This window comes from Oreochromis niloticus, linkage group LG12 (assembly GCF_001858045.2).
Source record: "Oreochromis niloticus isolate F11D_XX linkage group LG12, O_niloticus_UMD_NMBU, whole genome shotgun sequence".
In the NCBI taxonomy this organism is placed as follows: domain Eukaryota; kingdom Metazoa; phylum Chordata; class Actinopteri; order Cichliformes; family Cichlidae; genus Oreochromis; species Oreochromis niloticus.
Window position 1 is genome coordinate 4,279,544 of NC_031977.2, and position 21,992 is coordinate 4,301,535.

Below are 21,992 nucleotides of genomic sequence, written 5' to 3' on the forward strand. Positions count from 1 at the left end.
ATTTACATAATGACTGAAACCAGCCCACTGAAGGAACAATGGGCTGGGAGGTCAGTTCCTTAATCATAATTATGCAAATTCTCATGACCATTGATCAACAACCACTGACCAAAACCCACTGATCAAAGACCACTGATCAATGGCCATGAGTATCATTCACAGAGAGTTGGGGAATGGCTGCAATCACAGCATTGTAAGATGTAAGAAGCCATCTTACAAGATTGGGGAAACCTGCAGTCAGCTGAGACTGAAGAAGTCACCTGGATGAGTGACGAAACGTTTCTCCCACAAAACGCTACGTCCAGATGAACAGAATCAACTTTTGGAGAAAACTTAGCTTAGCTTATAGCTAACTAGCTATAACCCAAAGGTTGGCAGTCAAAGCTAGCATTACACTCAGCAGTCATGGCAGAGTGAAAACATGTGTAATGAAGAAAAAATGAGTTTCACATCACCAAATACAATCCCTGTCTCATGCTACTTCATTTTGGTAAATTTAGTTTGAAGTATAAATATATTTACCTTCGTTTTCCTTCTATGTAGAAACTGCAGTAACAGTTCCCAGTCTATTTGTAAAAAGAAATATGTTAACTACCCTCTGGTCAGCCTTCCTGTACTCAGTTGTGGCCCCTGGATGCCAAACACCTGGTGACTTTTTTCATTTTTATTAATGATGACTTGTTGCCGTCCGACAGTGTGTCAAATTAAGGCAGTAGGTCAAGCTCAAGAGTATCATCTACTTCATCTGCACGTCTCAGGGCAGAAGCTGAAATGGCTGCCTTGCTCGCACGTCAACATATGCTGAAGGAAAAACACTCTTGAAGAACAAGAGTGTTACGCCCCCAGTCTAGGCGGGTGGAGACGCACATAAAGGTTGGAAGAGAGAGAGACAAATACCCGCCCTGGTTCCCAAGCCAAACATCCAAAACCAGTTGTGAGTAAAAAAGTGATTTTATTAAAAGTGATGAAGCATAGCTCCAGGGTGAACCCAGGCCAAAACAATAAACAAAACCAACTAAATCCCACCAGAGGAAACTAACTAAACCCTATGAAAGAAATAAAACAAACAAATGACAATACTAACCCTCGCTCCCTAACCCGGAAAACAGGAGAAAACTGTTCCAAAGAAAAAGGCGGCTCACCCCTTCTGCTTCAGCCTATAAGTGCCTAAGCACTAAGTTAACACACTAGGAGCTGCTCTCACTGAACACGCTCACACAAATACACAACAAAAGGTATAAGCTGGAAACCAGGGCCAGGACCGCGTCGGCTGTCAAACCGCTTGCTCGCTTCTCTCTCTCTCTCCCCGGAGCTGTCAGAGCGGCTTTTGAACGTGGGCACGTGCTCCACGGGCCAATCAGCCGCTCGCTACTCTTCATTAGAGGATGGACCTGCAAAGAGTCTAAAACACAGTAGAGAGACAGAACAAGACAGCACACAGTGGTCATATGGCCGCAGCCGTAACACCCCCCTTCCCAAAATCAAAGACATCGCCCTTGTAGATGTTTTGACATTCACGTTTAAAGGAAGGTACGGGACAGTGCATCCGCCAACACATTCTCTGTCCCCTTTTTATGGCGGATGTCCAAATTGAAATCCTGCACCAGAAGAGACCATCTCATAAGCCTTTGGTTCGAGTTCTGCATACGCATCAGGAACACCAGGGGATTGTGGTCGGTATAGACGATCACAGGCGAGGGGCTGGAACCGACATACACCTCAAAATGCTGCTATGCGAACAGCAGAGAAAGGGCCTCTTTTTCAATCGTGCTATACCGTCGCTGATGGACATTGAATTTTTTTGAGAAATAGCCGATTGGGTGATCCACACCATGTTGGTCTTCCTGTAGCAGTACAGCACCTGCTCCGTTTGCACTGGCATCCACCTCTAATTTAAAAGGGCGCGCAAAATCAGGGGCAGCCAGCACTGGCGCACTGCACAGGAGCGCTTTAACAGCCAGGAACGCACTCTGACACACAGAAGACAACACAAAAGGTTTCAATACACTAGTGAGGCCAGTGAGGGGTGCGACCACTTCCGCGAAATTTCGGCAGAAACCCCGGTAGTAGCCCACCATGCCGAGAAAACGGCGGAGCTCACGCCTAGTACGAGGGGCAGGGAAGTCCAGTATGGCTTGGATTTTGGCCAGAAGAGGGCGCACTTGGCCCTGACCCACCTGCTTCCCCAGATATGTCACCATGGCTTTACCGAAATCACACTTGGCGAGATTGAGGGTAAGGGATGCCCTTCCCAAGCGATGGAACACGTCAGTGAGTGTTTCTATATGCTCTGACCAGGTGTCTGAGTAGACGACAATATCATCTAGGTACACTTCACACTTGCGAACGCTTCCCAACACAATGTTCATGAGTCGTTGGAATGTGGCGGGGGCGTTGCGCAACCCGAAAGGCATGACAGTGTACTGCAGAAAATGGTCAGGAGTGACAAAAGCAGAGATTTCGGCTGCACGTGATGTTAGAGGAACTTGCCAATAGCCCTTTAACAAGTCCAGCTTAGTGACAAACTTCGCAGAACCGACCCTATCAACACAATCTTCCATTCTGGGAAGAGGATATGAGTCAGGCTTGGTCACGCTGTTCACCTTCCGAAAATCTGTACAAAACCGTGGGGTCTTGTCCGCTTTAGGCACTAGGAGACACGGGGAACTCCACGCGCTAGAGCTAGGAACAGCAAGACCATTCTCCAACAGATAAGAGACCTCTGTCTGGAAAAGAGCACGTTTAGTGGGATTCACCCGGTAGGCATGCTGCTTGATTGGAGGATGGCCCCCCACATCGATGTCATGCTCCAGCACGGTAGTACAGGATGGAGTGTCCGAGAAAAGATCAAGATGATTCTCAATCAACTGACACACGTCATCTTGAACATCATCATCTAGATCTGTTAGATGGGACCTGAGGTCACTTAGGATTTCAGAGTTTCTAAGACGTGCGCAGCCCTCCGCACAACCGAAAACTAAATCATCATTTACGGGGTCATACCGGGCTTCTAAACCTGGCACCCCCACAGTCGCAACTGTTGACACACCACCAGCAAAGTAGGGCTTCATCATATTAATATGACACACACGACATTTTTTCCTTCGCTCTGGGGTGTCGATGACATAGTCCGTGTCACTCAACTTTGCCTGCACCGTATACGGACCACTGAACTTTGCCTGGAGAGAAGAACCAGGGACCGGTAGAAGGGTTAAAACCTTATCACCGACCTCAAATTTCCTTTGCACAGCCTTCTTATCAAACTTTCTCTTCATCTTACCCTGCGCTGCCACAAGAGCATCACGTGCGATTGCACATGCTTTATGCAAACGCTCTCTAAAAGAACTCACATAATCCAACACATTTTCCTTTGGAGCAACGGTGTCAGACAGGAAACTCTCCCTGAGCAGTCGCAGCGGGCCACGCACCATGTGACCAAACACCAGCTCAGCAGGGCTAAATCCCAGCGATTCCTGCACACTTTCCCTCACCGCTAAAAGGAGCAGCGGCAACCCCTCATCCCACTCCTTTCCAGACTCAAGGCAGAATTTTCGCATCACGGATTTCAAGGTCTGGTGAAACCGCTCAAGTGCACCTTGAGACTCTGGATGGTAGGCACTGGATTTTTGATGTTTAACACCAAGCGACTGCAAAACTTGAGCAAAAATCCTAGACATGAAATTAGAGCCTTGGTCGGTTTGGACAACTCTTGGTAACCCGAACGTAGAAAAGAAATTTACCAACGCCCGAACAACTGATTTAACCTTAAGGGTGCGCAATGGAATCGCTTCAGGGAAACGTGTAGCAACGCACATCAAAGTCAAGAGGTACTGGTGGCCAGATTTTGTTTTAGGAAGTGGACCAACACAGTCAATGAGTATGTGTTCAAAAGGTTCCCCTAAAACTGGAATAGGGTGTAATGGAGCGGGTGGAATGACTTGGTTAGGCTTACCGCTAATCTGACAGGTGTGACAAGAACGACAATACTTAGCAACGTCACTCTTCAGTCCTGGCCAAAAGAAATGGCGCAGAATGCGGTGGTAGGTTTTCCTAATACCTAAATGTCCAGAAAAATTGTCATGGGCAAGACTAAGAACTTTGTGCCGGTACTGTTGAGGCACCAGAACCTGCTTAGACACATTCCAACCCAGATCACCAGCTGCAGGCGGATACCAGGTACGTATCAACACATCATCCTCAACACTATAAACACGAGGGTACTGGTCACTAGAGTGGGCAGCTGAAAAACAACCCACCAGAGTCGGGTCACTGTGTTGTGCCAAAACAAAATCCTTTTTGTTAACTCCGGAAGGCAGTTGAGATGTCACGGATGGGCTAACAGACAGCATCGCCTCCGAGTCGCCCATTAGCGGGTCACAGGTTTTAGATTCAGACTCCGGCTCACCACCAGCGCAGAGAAAAGAATCCGACAAATCAACGTCGCCATACCTGCGCTTGTGCGCGCGAGTTACTACGCAGGCAGGAAAAACAGAGTGGGAGCGCTCCGCAGCAGGGTCAGATATCAAAGTATCAGGCACAGGATTCTCAACCACTCTCGGGGTGAAAAACACTTTCCCATTTGCTAAATCATTCCCCAAAATCATCGCAACACCGGGCACTGGCAGATAATCGCGCACTCCAACCGTTACCGGACCCGAAACGAGCGGCGATTGGAGAAACACCTTGTGTAGCGGTACTCGCAACACATCCATTTTCACTCCCCAGACAAGAGCATCCGAACCACAAAAAGAGAAATCAGAAAAAGGCAAAATACCCCTCAAAATAAGTGTCTGCGCGGCTCCGGTGTCACGCAGAATCGTGATCGGCACCCGATCCTCCTCCTTTCCGTTCAGAGAAACAAATCCTTCCGACACAAAAGGACGGTAGCTGTCATCAAGGCTGTCACTTCTCACTTCATTGTCAGGTGAAGTGGAAGCAGACGTAGAACGAACGAAACCAACACTTTTTGGCTTCCTTACTGTTTAATTTCCGCCTTCTTAGAATTCAACGGAACATCCACATTGAATAAATTAGCCACTAATAGCAAATCCGCTTTTGTGCACCGCTCCAACTTCTCAATGGAGGGCTGTTGTGCAAAATCATCCATGTCAAACGACATCACGAGCAAAGCAAAAAAGAAAAACACAACTTTAAACATTAAACAGTGTTTGGTGGACAAACTGGTGGACAGGGGAGTGTTTGGGAGGATGAAAACTTCGCCGGGTGGGTCTGGGAGTTTGGAGACGGCGGTGGGGGCGGAAGCTGCTGGGGCCGTCCCGAAACCTTCCAAGGGGCGAATGACGTCGGGGGCGGAGGCTCCTGTCGCAGTTCAGTCTCCTACATTTGACCCGATTAGCCAGGTTGCGGCGGGTTTGGTGACGGAGGCGGTCCTGGCCCTGGTTTCCAGCTTATACCTTTTGTTGTGTATTTGTGTGAGCGTGTTCAGTGAGAGCAGCTCCTAGTGTGTTAACTTAGTGCTTAGGCACTTATAGGCTGAAGCAGAAGGGGTGAGCCGCCTTTTTCTTTGGAACAGTTTTCTTCTGTTTTCCGGGTTAGGGAGCGAGGGTTAGTATTGTCATTTGTTTGTTTTATTTCTTTCATAGGGTTTAGTTAGTTTCCTCTGGTGGGATTTAGTTGGTTTTGTTTATTGTTTTGGCCTGGGTTCACCCTGGAGCTATGCTTCATCACTTTTAATAAAATCACTTTTTTACTCACAACTGGTTTTGGATGTTTGGCTTGGGAACCAGGGCGGGTATTTGTCTCTCTCTCTTCCAACCTTTATGTGCGTCTCCACCCGCCTAGACTGGGGGCGTAACAAAGAGGAACAATTGAGGAGAAAGAAAGAACAACTTCAGCTTGAAGCAGATATAGCTGCAACTGTTGCAAAGGTGAACGTGCTGAGAACTGGATCCACTATGCGGAGCGTCGCTTCATGGAAATCTAATGGAATGAAATCATATTTTAAAATAAAAGGAAACAACCTTGAAATTCTTAATCCGGATGCAGAGACTTTTGTTCTACAGATGCTTACAAAGGGAAATGCAATCACCGGGAATGCAGAGCTTCAAGTAAAAACAGTACAACAGAATATGAAAAGGGAAAGGCCTGCACCCCCTCTTATGGGGCCTTCTGATGCTTTTGGACCAATTCCACCTTTGCCTAAGCCACAAGCTGCTCATCCAATAGCCAATGAAAATCTGTTGTCCATTGTGGAAAAACAACATGAATTAACTTGTATGTTGGTCCATCAGCAAAGTCTTTCTTCACTGCCCAAAAGGGAGATTCAAACCTTTGATGACAATCCTTTACATTTTCAGGCCTTTATGCGCTCATTTGAACAGGTCATAGAAGCAAAGACTGGCGATGCTGGCGACTGCCTGCATTATCTTGCACAGTACACCAAGGGCCCAATGAACTTGTTAAAAGCTGTCAACATATGTCTGAGAGTGCTGGATATGTAAAGGCAAAGACTCTGCTGTGTGAGCACGTCGGGAATGGATATGTGATTGCATCTGCTTATTTGAACAAAGTTCACTCATGGCCACTGATTAGACAGGAAGATGGAAAAGCTCTTCAGGCATATTGTTTGTTCCTGCGTGGATGCTGCAATGCAATGGAAGAGATTAATGATCTCTCTGAATTAAATACACCTGCCAATATGCTTGCTGTGATTAGAAGACTGCCATATAAGTTAAAAGACAAATGGCGAACAGTAGCATGTGACATCCTGGAGAGGCAACATTGCAGAGCTGCATTTATTGACACTGTTTCCTTCCTCGAGCATCAAGTTAAAATTGCTACAGATCCCGTCTTTGGAAATCTATGTGACGTTCCAGCAACACATCTAGCAGCCAAAGGCAATAATGGAGGGAAACGTTCTCCAAATCAAAGAGCTAAAGGAAGTAGCTTTGGCACAACAGTCTCTGATGTTGAGAGACAGAATCGGACAGGGGCTCAAGATCACCACAGTACTATGAAGGCTTGTTTTTTCTGCAAAGGCAAACACACACTGGAGTCATGTGCTCTGCTTGATAAGAAACCTTAAATTGAGAAGATTTCTTTTCTTAAAAAGAATGGCATCTGTTTTGGCTGTTTGTGTACTGGGCACATAAGCAAAGAATGCAGAAAACGCCTTTCATGTAAAATCTGTGGTCTCCGACATGCAAGTATACTCCATATCCACCACAAGCAGAAGAACGAAGTCAAACCTGATAATGAGGCAGATAACATTCCTGTTACAAACCAGACTAGTGGTCTTACTGGGGCCGGTGAACAAGACTGTAAGCTTGCCATTGTGCCAGTTAAAGTAAAATCAAAGAGAGGTCAAAGAATAGTGGAAACGTATGCCTTTCTGGACCAAGGGAGTTTAGCATCCTTTTGTACAGTGGGTCTTATGGACAAGCTGAATATTGCTGGGAGGAGGACATAGATTCTCCTGCGCACCATGGGACAGGAGAAAGTGGTGGACAGTTTCATTGTACCTGAACTTGAAGTTGCTGGATTGGACAGTGACGTGTACTGTGATATGCCTAACCTCTTCACTCAGCATAAAATGCCTTTAGATATTGGTAACATCCCAAATCAACAGGACCTGGATGACTGGCCACATTTGAAGCATGTTCATTTGCCAGAAATTAAGGCCAATGTGGAGCTTTTGATTGGCATGAATATGCCCAGAGCTCTAGAACCTTTGGAGGTCATCCGGAGTGTAGGTGATGGACCTTTTGCCATTAGGACTGTGCTTGGCTGGACAGTGAATGGGCCAATTAATCGAGAATGCTGTGGAAGGCCAGGATGTTTGGTAACAGTTACTGCCAACAGAGTTTCTGCTGTCACACTGGACAAGCTATGGAAACAGCAGTTCAAGATGGACTTTCCTGAGAGCAGCGATGATGAACAGATGGGGCTGTCAAAGGAAGACTTAAAGTTCCTGGAATTGGCCAGCAAGATGGTGACTTTGAGGGATTGGCACTACAGCATTGCCCTGCGACTGAAAGACCGAGACATAAGAATGCCTGACAACCGTGCAATTGCTGAGCAACGTGCCTTAGGTTTGAAGAAAAGGTTAATCAGAGATAAAGACTACACTGTCTTCATGACAGATCTCATATCTAGAGGATATGCGAAGAGAGTGCCAGTCGCAGAATTAGAGCGCAGTGATGGGAAGCTTTGGTATATCCCTCACCATGGGGTTTACCATCCTACCAAGGGGAAGATGCAGGTCGTCTTTGACTGTGCAGAATCATTCCAGGGTGTCTCTCTTAATGCGCAGCTCCTGAGTGGTCCTGACTTAACAAACGGTTTGGTTGGCGTACTGACGAGGTTCAGAAAAGAGCCTATTGTTTTGATGTCTGACATCGAGGCTATGTTTCACCAGGTGCATGTGCCAGAGGAAGATGCTGACCTTTTGAGGTTTCTTTGGTGGCCCAGTGGTGACTTCAATCAGAGCATGCAAGAGTACAGAATGGGTGTTCATTTGTTTGGGGCAACATCCTCTCTAAGCTGTGCTAACTATGCCCCGCGGAAATGCGCAGAGGACAACAAAGCATACTTCAGCCAGCAGGTGATTGACACCGTTCTGTATAGTTTTTATGTGGATGACTGCCTTGCTTCAATATGCTCTGAAGAAGAAGCCATCAATCTTTACTCAGACCTCAGAGACATTTGCGCCAAGGGTGGTTTCCACTTAACAAAGTGGATCAGCAATAGCCGCAGCGTTCTGGCAGTTATACCTGAGGAGGAAAGAGCAAATGAAGTTAAGGACCTAGACCTGGATTGTGACCTTTTACCTGTTGAGCGGACATTGGGAGTGAGGTGGTGCCTACAGTCAGATGCATTTAAGTTCTGCATATCCATCCCAAACAGGCCATTGACTCGGAGAGGGATCCTATCCACAGTAAGCTCCTTCTATGACCCTCTGGGGTTCCTTGTGTAACCCACCTAAAATTTGCCTCATGAAGATGAACTGCTGTTCCCAAAGAATATCAGTAGGTGGCACTATGAGATTGTTTAGTGCTTGTGAACTTGAGTTGATGCAGAGAAGGAGAATAGTGCTAAGGCTACGTATGCTGGTCAGAGCTACTCACCGAGTTTTTCTTTAATCCTTGTTCAAGAAAAAGACACAAATTGGATTTTACTCTTCCGCTTGTTGGGAAACGCAGACACTTTTTGTTGATGCCGATGTACCTCTGTTTTTGTGGTTTTTGTTCATTTCCGGTTGGTTTTTTTGTTGGAGTCTAAAGTTGCGAGCCAGGATTCCGGATCCCCAGCTGCGATGCAGGAAAGGTTTCCAGCCTACTTAGAAGTGACAACTGCGTTACTTCTTGACAGATAAGCTTATGAGATCTCAGAACAATACACTACCCGGGTAGTACTACTAACATTAACACTATACACACACACTCACACACCTGAACTGAAAAGACTGAAAAGAACTCTGAACACTGAACTCTAAAACTGAATACACGGACTGACAAATATGGACTATTGGAACTGTTGTATGACTGTTTTTGGTTTTGTTTTGAATAAATGTTGACTGTTCTTTTAGCTGTGTGTCATTCGCTCCTTAGTCAATTCCTGGAGAACCTAGCTCAAGATCCTAACTTTCTCTACATTCAGTAGTGGTAAAGTATCATGTGTTACACTTGCTCCTGTTATCTTCACAGCCAAGAGGATCCTTCAAGATCTGTGCCAGAGGGGGATAGGATGGGATGATGCCATACCATCAGCAGTTGCTCAAGAGTGGAAAAGCTGGGTAGAAGAATTGCATCTGTTGAACAACATCAGCATCGGACGATGTTTAAAACCTCCTGATTTTGGAGAGACGACCACTGCTCAGTTGCACCACTTTGCAGATGCGAGTGAGAAGGGCTATGGGGCTGTTACCTACCTGTTGCTGCACAACAGTCGCTCACAAGCACACGATGATGATCATCCTCTGACCCTTTTAATCCATCGTGCCTCATCCTGGACTCGTCTCATCAGGGTGATGGGTTGGATTTTGAGGTTCAAGACATTGCTATTGCATCGCAGGAAGATACATTTCCAGTCTGCATCTGATACAATTCAGTCTAAAGATGCTCAACATAAAGTTGAGTTCTGGCATGGCTTTCTTTCATTGGGAGAGATTGAGGATGCTGAGATGCAAATAATTAAGTTCTCTCAGAGGAAAAGATATGCCGAAAAAATTTCTTAGTTTCATGGAGCTGCAGGCCAGCAGCAGATGGCTGAGTTGCCTGAAAGCAGAGTGACCCCTGAGAAACCCCCATTTAGCTTTGTTGGAGTGGACTATTTTGGTTTATTTGAAGTGAAGCGTGGGAGAAGTCTTGTGAAGCGGTATGGTGTTATTTTTACTTGTTTGGCAATTAGAGCAGTACACATTGAGGTTGCCTCATCTCTTGACACTGACTCTTTCATTAACGCCTTACGACGTTTCATCGCAAGACGAGGTCAGGTACAAGAACTGCGCTCAGACAATGGGACTAACTTTGTGGGTGCACAGCGCGAGCTGAGACGAGCTATGGAATCAGGAAAAGATCTCTGATGCTCTGTCTTTGAAGGGAGTGAAATGGATCTTTAATCCTCCAACTGGATCGCATCATGGTGGAGCATGGGAGTGGTTGATTCGTTCTGTCAGAAAGGTCCTTAATTCCACTCTCCAAACACAACATTTGGACGAAGAAGGGCTCCAAATTGCTCTTTGTGAAGTGGAGTCAATCCTCAACAGTAGTCCCATTACACTGGAATCCACCGATCCAAATTATTTGGAAGCCTTAATACCAAACCATCTCCTTCTTCTCAAGTCCAACTCATGTTTACCACCTGGCCTGTTCCGGAGGGATGATCTCTATGCACGTAAACGATGGAGACAAGTTCAATATATATCTGACCTTTTTTGGAAAAGATGGACTAAAGAATACTTGCCACAACTTCAGCAGCGCCAGAAATGGGGAAGGATTAGTGATTAGTGAAACAGTGATCAAAAACATTCTATGGATTTGATTAAAAAAATGGTAAATGGCCTGTATTTGTATAGCGCTTTACTCAGTCCCTAAGGACCCCAAAGCGCTTTACACTACATGGTAGGCACTTCAGTTTGCCTACCAGCCTGGCATTGGAGCGGATGATGCCGTCATTCACCTCCTACATCGTTCCCTCGCTCACCTGGAGACCGCTGGGAGCACTGTGAGAATCACGTTCTTTGATTTCTCCAGTGCCTTTAACACTATTCTTCCCTCGGTTCTGAAGGACAAGCTGGAGAACTCTGGAGTGGACCATCACCTCACTACCTGGATTTTGGACTACCTCACCGACCGACCACAGTATGTGAGGACTCAGGGCTGTGTGTCGGACAGGGTCGTCTGCAGTACGGGGCCCCCACAGGGAACGGTTCTGGCTCCGTTCCTCTTCACCATCTACACTGCAGACTTCTCCCACAACTCCACCCAGTGCTTCCTGCAGAAGTTCTCTGATGACTCTGCAATAGTCGGCCTCATCACTGATGGGGACGACAAGGAGTACAGAGGACTGACTCAGGACTTTGTGGACTGGTGCCAGCTGAACTACCTCCAGATCAATGCCAGTAAAACCAAGGAGCTGGTGGTAGACTTCCGCAGGCACAAGCATCCTCCACTGCAACCACTGAACATCCAAGGTATGGACATTAAGGCTGTGGACAGCTACAGGTACCTTGGTGTTCATCTGAACAACAAACTGGACTGGACTCATAACTCAGACGCCCTCTACAGGAAAGGGCAGAGCAGGCTGTACCTGCTGCGGAGACTCAGGTCGTTTGGAGTGGAGGGCCCACTCCTGAAGACCTTCTATGACTCTGTGGTGGCCTCAGCCATTTTTTATGGTGTGGTCTGCTGGGGCAGCAACATCTCTGCTGGGGACAGGAAGAGACTGAACAGGCTGATCCGAAGGGCCAGCTCTGTTCTGGGAGGCCCTCTGGACCCAGTGGAGGTGGTGAGTGACAGGAGAATGGCGGCTAAGCTGTCATCCCTGTTGGACAACATCTCCCACCCCATGCAGGAGACTGTGACAGCACTGAGCAGCTCCTTCAGTGGGAGACTGCGGCACCCACGGTGTGGGACGGAGAGATTTCGCAGGTCTTTCCTCCCCACTGCTGTCAGACTCTACAATAAAGACTTTTGCAGCTGATCAAACACACAAACCCACACATGTGCAATAAGACTGCTATATGTGCAATTCTTCTTCTGACGAAGTTGTGTTTTTGTATTTTCCTACTCAGTTGTATATAGTATTTGTATTTCTATTTTATTCTATTGTATATATTATTCTATTCTATTTTATTCTATTGTACATAGTATTTTATTTTATTTTATTTTATTTTATTGCATTCCAGTGTTTTCTAATTTCTGCTACATAACTTTGCACTTTTGCTGTAACAAAACAAATTTCCCACCTGTGGGACTAATAAAGGCCATCTTATCTTATCTTATTCTGTCATTCACACACTGGCAATGGCAAGCTACATTGTAGCCACAGCTGCCCTGGGGCGCACTGACAGAGGCGAGGCTGCCAGACACTGGCGCCACCGGGCCCTCTGACTACCACCAGTAGGCAAACATGGGGTTAGTATCTTGCCCAGCCTGGGATAGAACCACCGACTTTCTGATTAGTGACTGACCTGCTCTGCCACCTGAGCTACAGCCACCCCGATAACAAATAAAGGAGTTTTTAACCTGGAACTTTGACTTACGTTTTGAACAGCTGGCGCATCAACATTATTCCCCTATTCAGCTGCTCGGCGACTCAGAGGCTTGACAGTCGCCAATAATATGCAAATTGTTATGACCATTGATCAACAATCAGAGATTTACAGGAACATTATGCGAACACATTTTTGAGAGGGATGAGCTGAAAGTGTTGCCACACAGGGGGAAACCCTTCCCCTATGTCACAGGTGAAACTCGAACATGAAGACTATCACACATATTTTTGCAGGAATCCATTGTGCTTTATATATATTCATAAATTAGCACTCACTTGAAACACTGTCTGAAATTCTGAGGCTTCAGATGTCATTGGCCTTTAAAGATGAAACACTTCCGGGATTTCTTGACACACACGCTGCAGCCTCGGCACAGCGCATCCCATCACTACATCTCAGCTCCCTCACACACTCACCTGGCTGCCTACCCCACAATCACTGCTCTCCACTTTCCCAAGTAAGAAATTCTACAGCACTCAGTCCTCAGAGAATGTCCTCCCAACCTAACTGTTCAAATTAAGTGGAGTAATCTGCCTCTGCTCTTTTTCAGTGAACTCCTCCCCTGTGACGCTCACTCCCTACAATTCCCTGTAAACCAAGTCTCCTGTGTTTAATAAAATCCTCATTCAGAGGAATCAGCTGTTCATTGTGTCTGCATTTGAGTCCTGACTGTGTTTTCAGCTTTCAGGTCCCTGACATTTTATGTTTTTGGTTTGTATTGAAATGCAAATGTCATTTTGGTCATTGTTCTGTTAAAGACTTTGTAATAATGTCTTGATACTGCACTGGGCTCACAGTCATGACAACATACGCATACAGAGATTTTGGCTTCTGAACAGTTTTCCAACCTCTTGAAAAGAAAACATTTAGACTTTTGTTTCTTTTAGAAACATTAAGACATCTGGGAAAGTTTTTAGTCTTTTCAAAAAGATTTTGCCATTAGCTTAATTCATGGAATAAAGAGGCGTTTAAATTTTTATTTGAATGTTATTTCTGGATTTAAAAATGAATCAATCAATAAAAATAAAGATGTGTTACAAGTCTTTTGGGTGCTACAAACACACAGCTTTGGACAAACAGTGAGAAAGAAGTGTGCAGAAACTGAGCAACAGTTTCTCTCTGATTAAGTCTTCTGGCAGAGTGAGCTGTCATGTCTGCCATTAGTTGTGATTGTGTGTGTGTGTGTGTGTGTGTGTGTGAGAGAGAGAGGGAGAGAGAGAGAGAGAGAGAGACATCACTTTGTAAAATTGATTTCAGTTTTCATTTAAATGTAATAAATAATTTTTCCATAAATCTGAGTTTGGAATAAAAATGTAAAGTAATGACAAAAACCAGTAACGTGTGCACATTTGAGGAACTGGAACAGAGATTTTTGCATAGAAACTAGCTAAAACTTAACTGCTGTATTATGTTCTTCTCATTATTATGATTATGATTATGATTATTACCTCCACCAAGATGAACGTCATATTTTTGGTCCTGTTTCTGTGTGTTTGCGTCATCATTATGTCAGCACACAATAGCTCAAAACGTTTTGAATGAATTCTGATAAAACTTTGAGGACAGCTAGAGATGGGTGATGTCAACCATCCGCTAACATTTGGCTTATATCCACCGAGGTCTTCAGGGCCAACTTAATGATTTATTAATTGAAAATTGACAAAAAGTCTTTTTACTTAGAAACAGATATGTTACAAGTGTGTAGAAAGAACCATGTCACATTTGACCTCTGACCTCTCCCACAAGGTCAATAAACTTATCTGAAAGTGAAAGTGATAATAATACCGTGTCAGTCTTACTGTCATTGTTTGTATTGCGAACATACAGGCAAAGTTACTTAAATTCCAGGATCTGGTTAATTACAATACATCCATAATCTTATACAAAGCCTTTAATAAACTTCTACCTGCAAATTTACAATCTATATTTGAAATTCGAGAAAGGGCTTATAATGTGAGAGGCTTTGGACAATTCAAATTACCCAGAACTCGAACAACCCGTAAAGGTTTTTGTGTGTCTGTATGTGGTGTGAAAATCTGGAACAGTCTGAGTTTACAACTGAAACAATGCAAAAATATTCATAGATTTAAATTTCTCTACAAACAGTTGGTCTGGTCACAGTATACTCAATGATGGTGTTAGTGTGCTCTGAAATGTCTGTTCTCTTACCATTGCTGGTATGGATTCCAAGGGGGAAAAAGAAAAAGAAAAAAAAAAAGTTTGTGTGTATGTATATATATGTACATGTGTGTGTAGATATATATGTATGTATGTATATGTATGTGTGTTTGTTACTTGTAATTATTATTGCCTGTTACCTGTGGTAACGCAATTTATAATTAATATATTCTGTATTCAGTTATGAAGGTTCTATTTGTTTTGCTTGGGCGTAGCTGCGGGAAGTTTATTGTTTCTGTTGATAAGTGAATATAGGGGTGGGATTTAATAAGTTTTCTTCATCCCACTCCTTTTCAGGTACATTTTGTTGTTTGTTTTTGTTTTTTGTGCACTTTATGTTCAACTTTATTGTTGTGCCTGAAATGAACAAATTAAAAAAAAAAAAAAAAAAAAAAAAAAATGTAGGGAATGATAAATTGGGATTTGAAATAGCACATAACTTTATTATGACTTTGTTACGTACATTACAGTAACAGGTTATAATTGTTTAAATATGTAACAATTTCACATGTTTACTTAATATTTAATAATAAGCATGTAAAAGAACATACTAAACAATGAAATGAATACTACACATGTACTATATCCACATAAATGAAAAATAATACAAAATAACTGTGAAAGAAAATTGTGTCAAATAACAACATAAAAAAAACCCCTTTAAAATAAATACAAACAAAGTACAATAATATACCCTTCAAAGTAAATACTGCCAGAGGGGGAGCTGCGTTGGCAAAGGTTTACTCTCATGTTATTGGATGGATATGGTTTCACAGTGTCCGAAGGAGAGATATTGGCTACATTGGACAAATGATGCTGAAGATGGAGCTGCCAGGCTGAGATCACAAAGAAACCTGATGGATGGAGGAGGATGTGCAGAGGGCTGGTGTGACAGAAGGCCGGGGATGAGGTGAAATGGATGCAGATAATCTGCTGTGGTGACCCTTAAGGGAGCAACTAAAAGAGTTATTAGAGTTGTTATTATTATTATTATTATTATTATTAAAAACAACAACAGTAATAATATAAAACGTTTTCACCATATAATCAAACGTTTATTTATTTAGATTGTTCTGACTGTTTTTCACATAGTAGCCCTGTAGCATTACTTCACACATAAATCTGACCATCTACATTATTTTGTCTGATTACAGCAAAAACAAGAGCCCAAAGTGTAAGGGTTATATAAAAACTTTAATGCTTTATTGTGTATAAATTATAACATGCTGTCAGCCTGACACCCTACAGCAGGGGTCCCCAAACTTTTTCCAGTGAGGGCCACATAACTTTTCCCTTCTCTGATGGGGGGCCAGGGTCAGTTTGTAACAGAAAAAGTGTGACAATCGCAGGTTTGCCGAAATGTAAACATTTATTGTTTTCCAGAAAGCCACACATAACCAAATATTAATAACCCTTTGTTACGCCCCAGTCTAGGGGTACAGGAACGCAACATAAGTTTGAAAAGATGGCCCCGCCCTGGTCCCCAAAACCATACACAGAGGGAAAACCAATTTCTTAGTGAATGGTGGTTTATTTTGCTACACTGGAAAAAAGAAGCTCCGGGGTGAACAAAGGCCAAAATAACAAACAAAACAAGCTAAGTCAGGAGGAGGTGCTATCTAAAACCCTATGCGAAATCAAAAACCAAACAAAAGACAAGCACTACACCTAACTCCTTAACTGTGATAAACAGGAGAAAACAGTGCAAGGAAAAACAATAAGGCAGCTCACCCCTTCTGTTCCAGTGCTATTGACAATGTGCTATTTACAATGAAAACTAATGTACACACTATATACAGAACTGAGAAAGTTGCAAAAGTCACAGGCACAAATGTCATGGATTTGGAGGCCAGGATCATGGCTGCTGCTGCTGTCAGTGGCTGCCCCGGGACAACTGCTGGTGATGGATTTTGAATGCGGCCACATGATCCGCGGACCAATCAGCAGCCGTCAGCTCATCCAATCAGGGCCTGCAAAGATTTAAAGACACAGACAAAGAAAACACAGCCACCAAAACAGATTATGGCCAGGGCCATAACACCCTTTCCGAAATCAAATAACCCTCTCTGGGTTCTTCACAGAAAAAATTAACTCAGGAAATATTTAATAACACTAATTATGAAATCAATAAATAATCAAATAAACCTCTCTGGGTTCTTCACAGAAATAAAGTTTCTGTTGTCCTGTGCACAATCTTAGGTAAAAGTTAAGCTTCAGTTGTCAGAGCAGAATCTCTTAAATGACTCATATGAGCAGTCTCTCAAAGTTCTTGTGTTCTTTCCTTATAATCCAGTTTTGTAGGTTCCAGTAGGCTAGCCTAGTAGACACCACTGTTTGCTCTCTCTCATCAACTTCCCTCTGAAAACCACAAAGCAAGCAGGCTGAGAAACCCAACTAAGTGATACAGCACCTACACAGCACAATACATTTCAATACCAGTATGGTTGTAGAGATGGGTTTTATCCCAGTAGATTTTCTCATGATTATATTTGTTTATACTCAGAATGACTCAATTCAAGTCACAAAAGTGAGCTTACCTATGTACTGTATGTTCATCAGTGTGAACTGTGGGCCTGCATCTGGCCGGTGAGAAGTTGAATGTCCATTCTAGTCACAGCCAGTCTCAAATACTGATGCAGATGTTCATCTGGCAATCTTGACCTCATCAGAGTTTTCAGGAGTTTCATGCGTGAAAAGGTTTGCTCGCAGATATACGTGCTGCCAAAAAGTGTGGACATCTTCATTGTGTGTTTTTTTTTTTTTTTTTTTTATGTTAGGGTACGTGTCATTTGGGAGGGCGGCAGAGAAGTCAACGAGACTGTTGGGCTTGAATGCGTCTTTCAGAACATCACAGTTCTGTAACTCAGCCAGCTCAAACTGGCTGGGCAACAAAGGGGTTTTGGAAAAGACAGATTTCTTTTGCATGAACATGTAATTGACGGAATCGCACATCAAACTCTGCCTTCGGCATTTCCAGTGCTTCCACACACTTTTCAGCTGGGAACGGGACTGCTGGGTTCTCTGCAGAAAGGTTTTGGGTAGCAGGGAGATGGGTGAAGTTGTGCTTTTTCACTTGTTCCAAAAGCAGCGCTAGTTTCAACTCAAATGCTTTTATGTGGGAATACATGTCGCAAATGAGTTTCCCCTGGCCTTGTAGCTGCAAGTTAAGGCCGTTCAGCATTTCTGTCACGTCTGTTAAAAATGCGAGGTGTCACTTCCATTCTGGGTCAATCAGCTCTGGGACCGTTTTGCCTTTTGAATGAAGAAATGCGTTAATTTCGGGTAGCAGCTCGTAAAAACGCCTCAAAACTCTGCTGCGGCTCAACCATCGGACCTCTGTGTAGTACAGCACATCTCCGTACGCAGACTCCAGTTCAGACAGGAATTGTTGGAACTGCCTGTGTTTAGGTCCATTTGCTCTGATGAAGTTTATGCATGATACCACAACCTTCATGACAGAATCCCACTTCAACACTTTGCAGCAAAGCGCTTGCTGGTGAATGCAGTGTTATGCAGTGGACTTGTAGCAGGGCGGTGAGACCCCGTTCTTCCATCTCGCAGTTCATGCGTCCTATTAGGCCCCGAGATGCGCCCACCATACAAGGAGCCCCGTCAGTCGTGAGCTTTGCCCAGTCCAGATCCAACTCTTCCATTGTTTGACATGCTTTGTCGAAAATATCCTCCCCCGTCGTAGTGCCTTTCAGACTTTGGAGGGCTGCCAGCTCCTCGCACATCTCAAAGTTTGCTCTAACTCCACGAATAAAAATAAGAAGCTGCGCTGTGTCCTGCACGTCCGTGCTGTCATCCGGTGCTGATGAAAAAAAGTCAAATTCTTTCGTCTTCTGCTGCAGCTGGGCATATACATTACCCCCTATTTCTTCCACACGTCTGGTGATTGTGCTCGCCGACAGACTCAAAGCATTCAAGACATCTTTCTTATCGGGACACACCTCCTCCACGACAACATTCAAACATTTCTTGACAAACTCTCCTTCACTGAAAAGTTTACCGCAGCTTGCTATCAGTTGAGCAACACGAAAGCTGGCCCAAACTGATGACTGCTTCAGCTGAGTTTAGCCTGCTGAGCTAACAGTCCACTTTTTAGCTTTGAGATTTTGTCTGTTCGCATTTGGCCTCACAAGCTATCATACTTGTCTTTGTGACAGCATTCATAATGTCGGCGCAGATTGTATTCTCTTCTATTTTTTCACGTTCACGTTCTGGGCAAAGTGAGGTCGTAGTGGCAAATTTTTTTTTTAGCGTGGTTCACAATTCGAATCAAATGAGCTTTATTGACATGAGGAAACATTTCCAGGGATTCAGTCGGGCAGGCCCACTACACCCCAGTGTTCTATGGGTGCATTATTGTTGATCGCGTGGCCAGACTGAAAAAATAATAATGCGAGGGAAAAAAATAATGCATCTCTAATATTGTTCAGGGGGCCGGGTCAAATGTGGAGGTAGTTTGGGGACCACTGCCCTACAGTGTTGTGTTGAAAAAATAAAAAGCGTGTTGTATAGCTGTCACCATTCCCTGCCCATATTACTGGATATGAAGTTGTTTTCAAGGTCAACTTTGGCTTTGGGTGCTAACAAGGATTAAATGAATACTTGGCCAGCCTCTGCATTCCTGTTGGCTAAGGCCGAGTTTACTGTTGGGAAGTTTGAAGACAATCCATAAAAACCTGATTTTCACACTTGGTGTGACTTTGACAATCACCAAAACTGAATCAGCTGAAACAATATCTTCAAAAACTGTGGAGAATAGACTGCTAACAAACAAACAAACAAACAGTTTGTACATTATTTCCCTTCCTAAATCTACGAAGTATAAGGGCCACGTTAACAAAAAGTAATCATTTTGAGAATAAAGTAGAAATTTTGAGATTAATTTTGTACTTCAAGAAAAAAGTCCAGCTGCCACGGTTGGTATACCCTCTGAGTTTGTGACGTCATACTTCAGTGTGTCGGTAAATATAAGAAGAAAAATCAAACTAACTGGGGAGAGCTGATCTGTACAAAATGAAATGTCAGAGGACCGATGAAAGGTTCGTCTAGTAAAGATGATGTATGCTGTATCACAGCACCAAGGTTTTCTGTAGAGGGAAACAACGAGTGTAATCTTCACATTTAGACTTTTTAATCCAAATAGATTTTTAGACTGCTTTATTTTCGAAACGATCAACAGTCTTTCTTTTCGCACTGTGGCCCTAATACTCCACCGTCCAAATCTGAGTCGAGAGGCTTTTGTTTTGAAAGGTCTATCGGAAGTCTGTGGTTTGGAGCTTGTCAGGCTGCTCCCAAACTGCTTTCCTGTTCCAACTCCAGCAGTTACATGATAAAGCAAGACTGTGAAGTGTTTACAGAGGATGACACACAGTCCCGTCACGCATTTTGCCGCCGCGCTCGGATAAATGCTCATTTTTCCTTCCGCCTGCGCTAAAATAATAATAATTATATTTTTTATTGGCTGAATCGGATCCAGGATGCCCAGAAACGGGATAGAAATCCCCCTGTTTTCTAAATTCAGCGTGACGTCACCGCCGCTATGCTAATTTGTTACATTTAGGACACAGTGAAGTAAAAGTGGAAAGGAAAATGGGATTCCTGCACCAACTCCATCTTCTGCTGTGGAAGAACATATCTCTGAAGAGGAGGGGGCCGGTAAGTGTGGCTGTGTTCAGCCTGCCCCGCTGCTGCATTGCCCACAGATGATGTTTGGACTAATTCTACCTCCGCCTGCTTCGGTCTGCATATGTTCCCATCAGGCATTAGGATAATACCGCAGCGTGAGAGTGGCTGGGTGTTGCTGAGCAGGAACGTGTACTGTGCGTGTGCCCGTGCTGGCGAACAGGTTGTTTCGAGATAAACAACTGTATGAATTGTGAGCAGGCCTATGCAGCGTCTGTAAGCCATGTTGGCGTGGACTGATCACGATGATCATTGTGATCATATTCAACAGCTGCTGTAATATTTTAGAAATATTACAACATGTTTGATTTCAGCCTGAGAACGGAGGCTGTAACATGTTGTCATCGCGGAGCTACTTCAGCACCACCCAATGAAACAGATTTCATATGAACTTTTCTCATATTAAGATTTATGGCAACAGGAATATTGTGATGCTTGACTGCAGTATTCAGGTTATTCTGATATGCATGTGTGTGACATAATGGTGATGAAATCATTCTGTGTTGGAGGAGTCAACAGAGAGCTGGAGGAGCAGGGACAGATATCTCAGCTTCTTGTTGATATGTTTTTGTGGAGAGTCAAACTCTGGAGTTGCTCTTGCAGTATGCTTTGGGTCGTTTGCATTTGACATCACCAAATCACAACAGCAGTTCCCTGAAGTGCACTTGCACTCAGACAAGCTCTTCTGAGTAAGTACTTGACAGTGAAGGATAAACTGGGACAGAACCAGGTTCAGGGAGGGGCAAGGACCGTACTCTACTCTTTATATCATGTATACACGCCTGTAACCCAGTTCCACTGGCGGCCATATGCCCATGTCATACCAACGCATCCATCATGTTTGACAGATAATGGGGTTTGCTTTGGATTATAAGCTGTAAAGTTATTTCTGTCCCTTTTTCTTAGCGTCATTCACGTCAACTAATCTTGGTTCCATCCGAAGCCTTCCCGTCATAAATGTGCTGGTTCTTGCAGCGCTTTTCAACTCGAGTACTCAAACAACTTGGAGTACAACACACACGTTACACTGTGTTATGACACTTCTGTATTTACATTTTTAAATTCCTCTCTTGATAATGATACTCCCACCTCCTTCAGAGTGTTGACTTGGACAGGTGTTTTGAAGGGGTTTTCTTAACCAAGGAAACATTGTTGCAATCATCCACTATATTTGTCTCACATGGTGTTTTGGTGTTGCTGGAAGACACCAACAAAATTTAGCCATGTCACTGATTGGTCTGAAGGGAAACAGGCCTCGGCTGGTCACAGAACTGATCGATCAGTCGGTAGTTTTCTGCTTTCTTTCTCTTTAAATGTAGCCGAGGCACCATAGGCATGTACCCAAGCTGCAATCCTTCTGTAACTGACAGCAGTCGCACATATCTAT

At 44.0% G+C, this 21,992-nt stretch overlaps 1 protein-coding gene across 3 annotated transcripts in view; it reads left to right on the forward strand.

Annotated features, from left to right (window-relative positions):
- Positions 1-20,201: 20,201 nt before the first annotated feature.
- Positions 20,202-21,992, forward strand: part of abca2 (ATP-binding cassette, sub-family A (ABC1), member 2) — a 147,139-nt gene continuing 145,348 nt past the window's right edge. For 2 of the 3 annotated variants that reach the window (XM_005447870.4, XM_019365962.2), the window contains exon 1: positions 20,202-20,578. In XM_005447870.4, coding sequence (XP_005447927.1) covers positions 20,513-20,578 — 66 coding nt within the window. In that variant the 5' untranslated portion in view covers positions 20,202-20,512. The remainder of the gene's footprint in view (positions 20,579-21,992) is intronic. The other variant, XM_025896874.1, reaches the window with a different exon arrangement.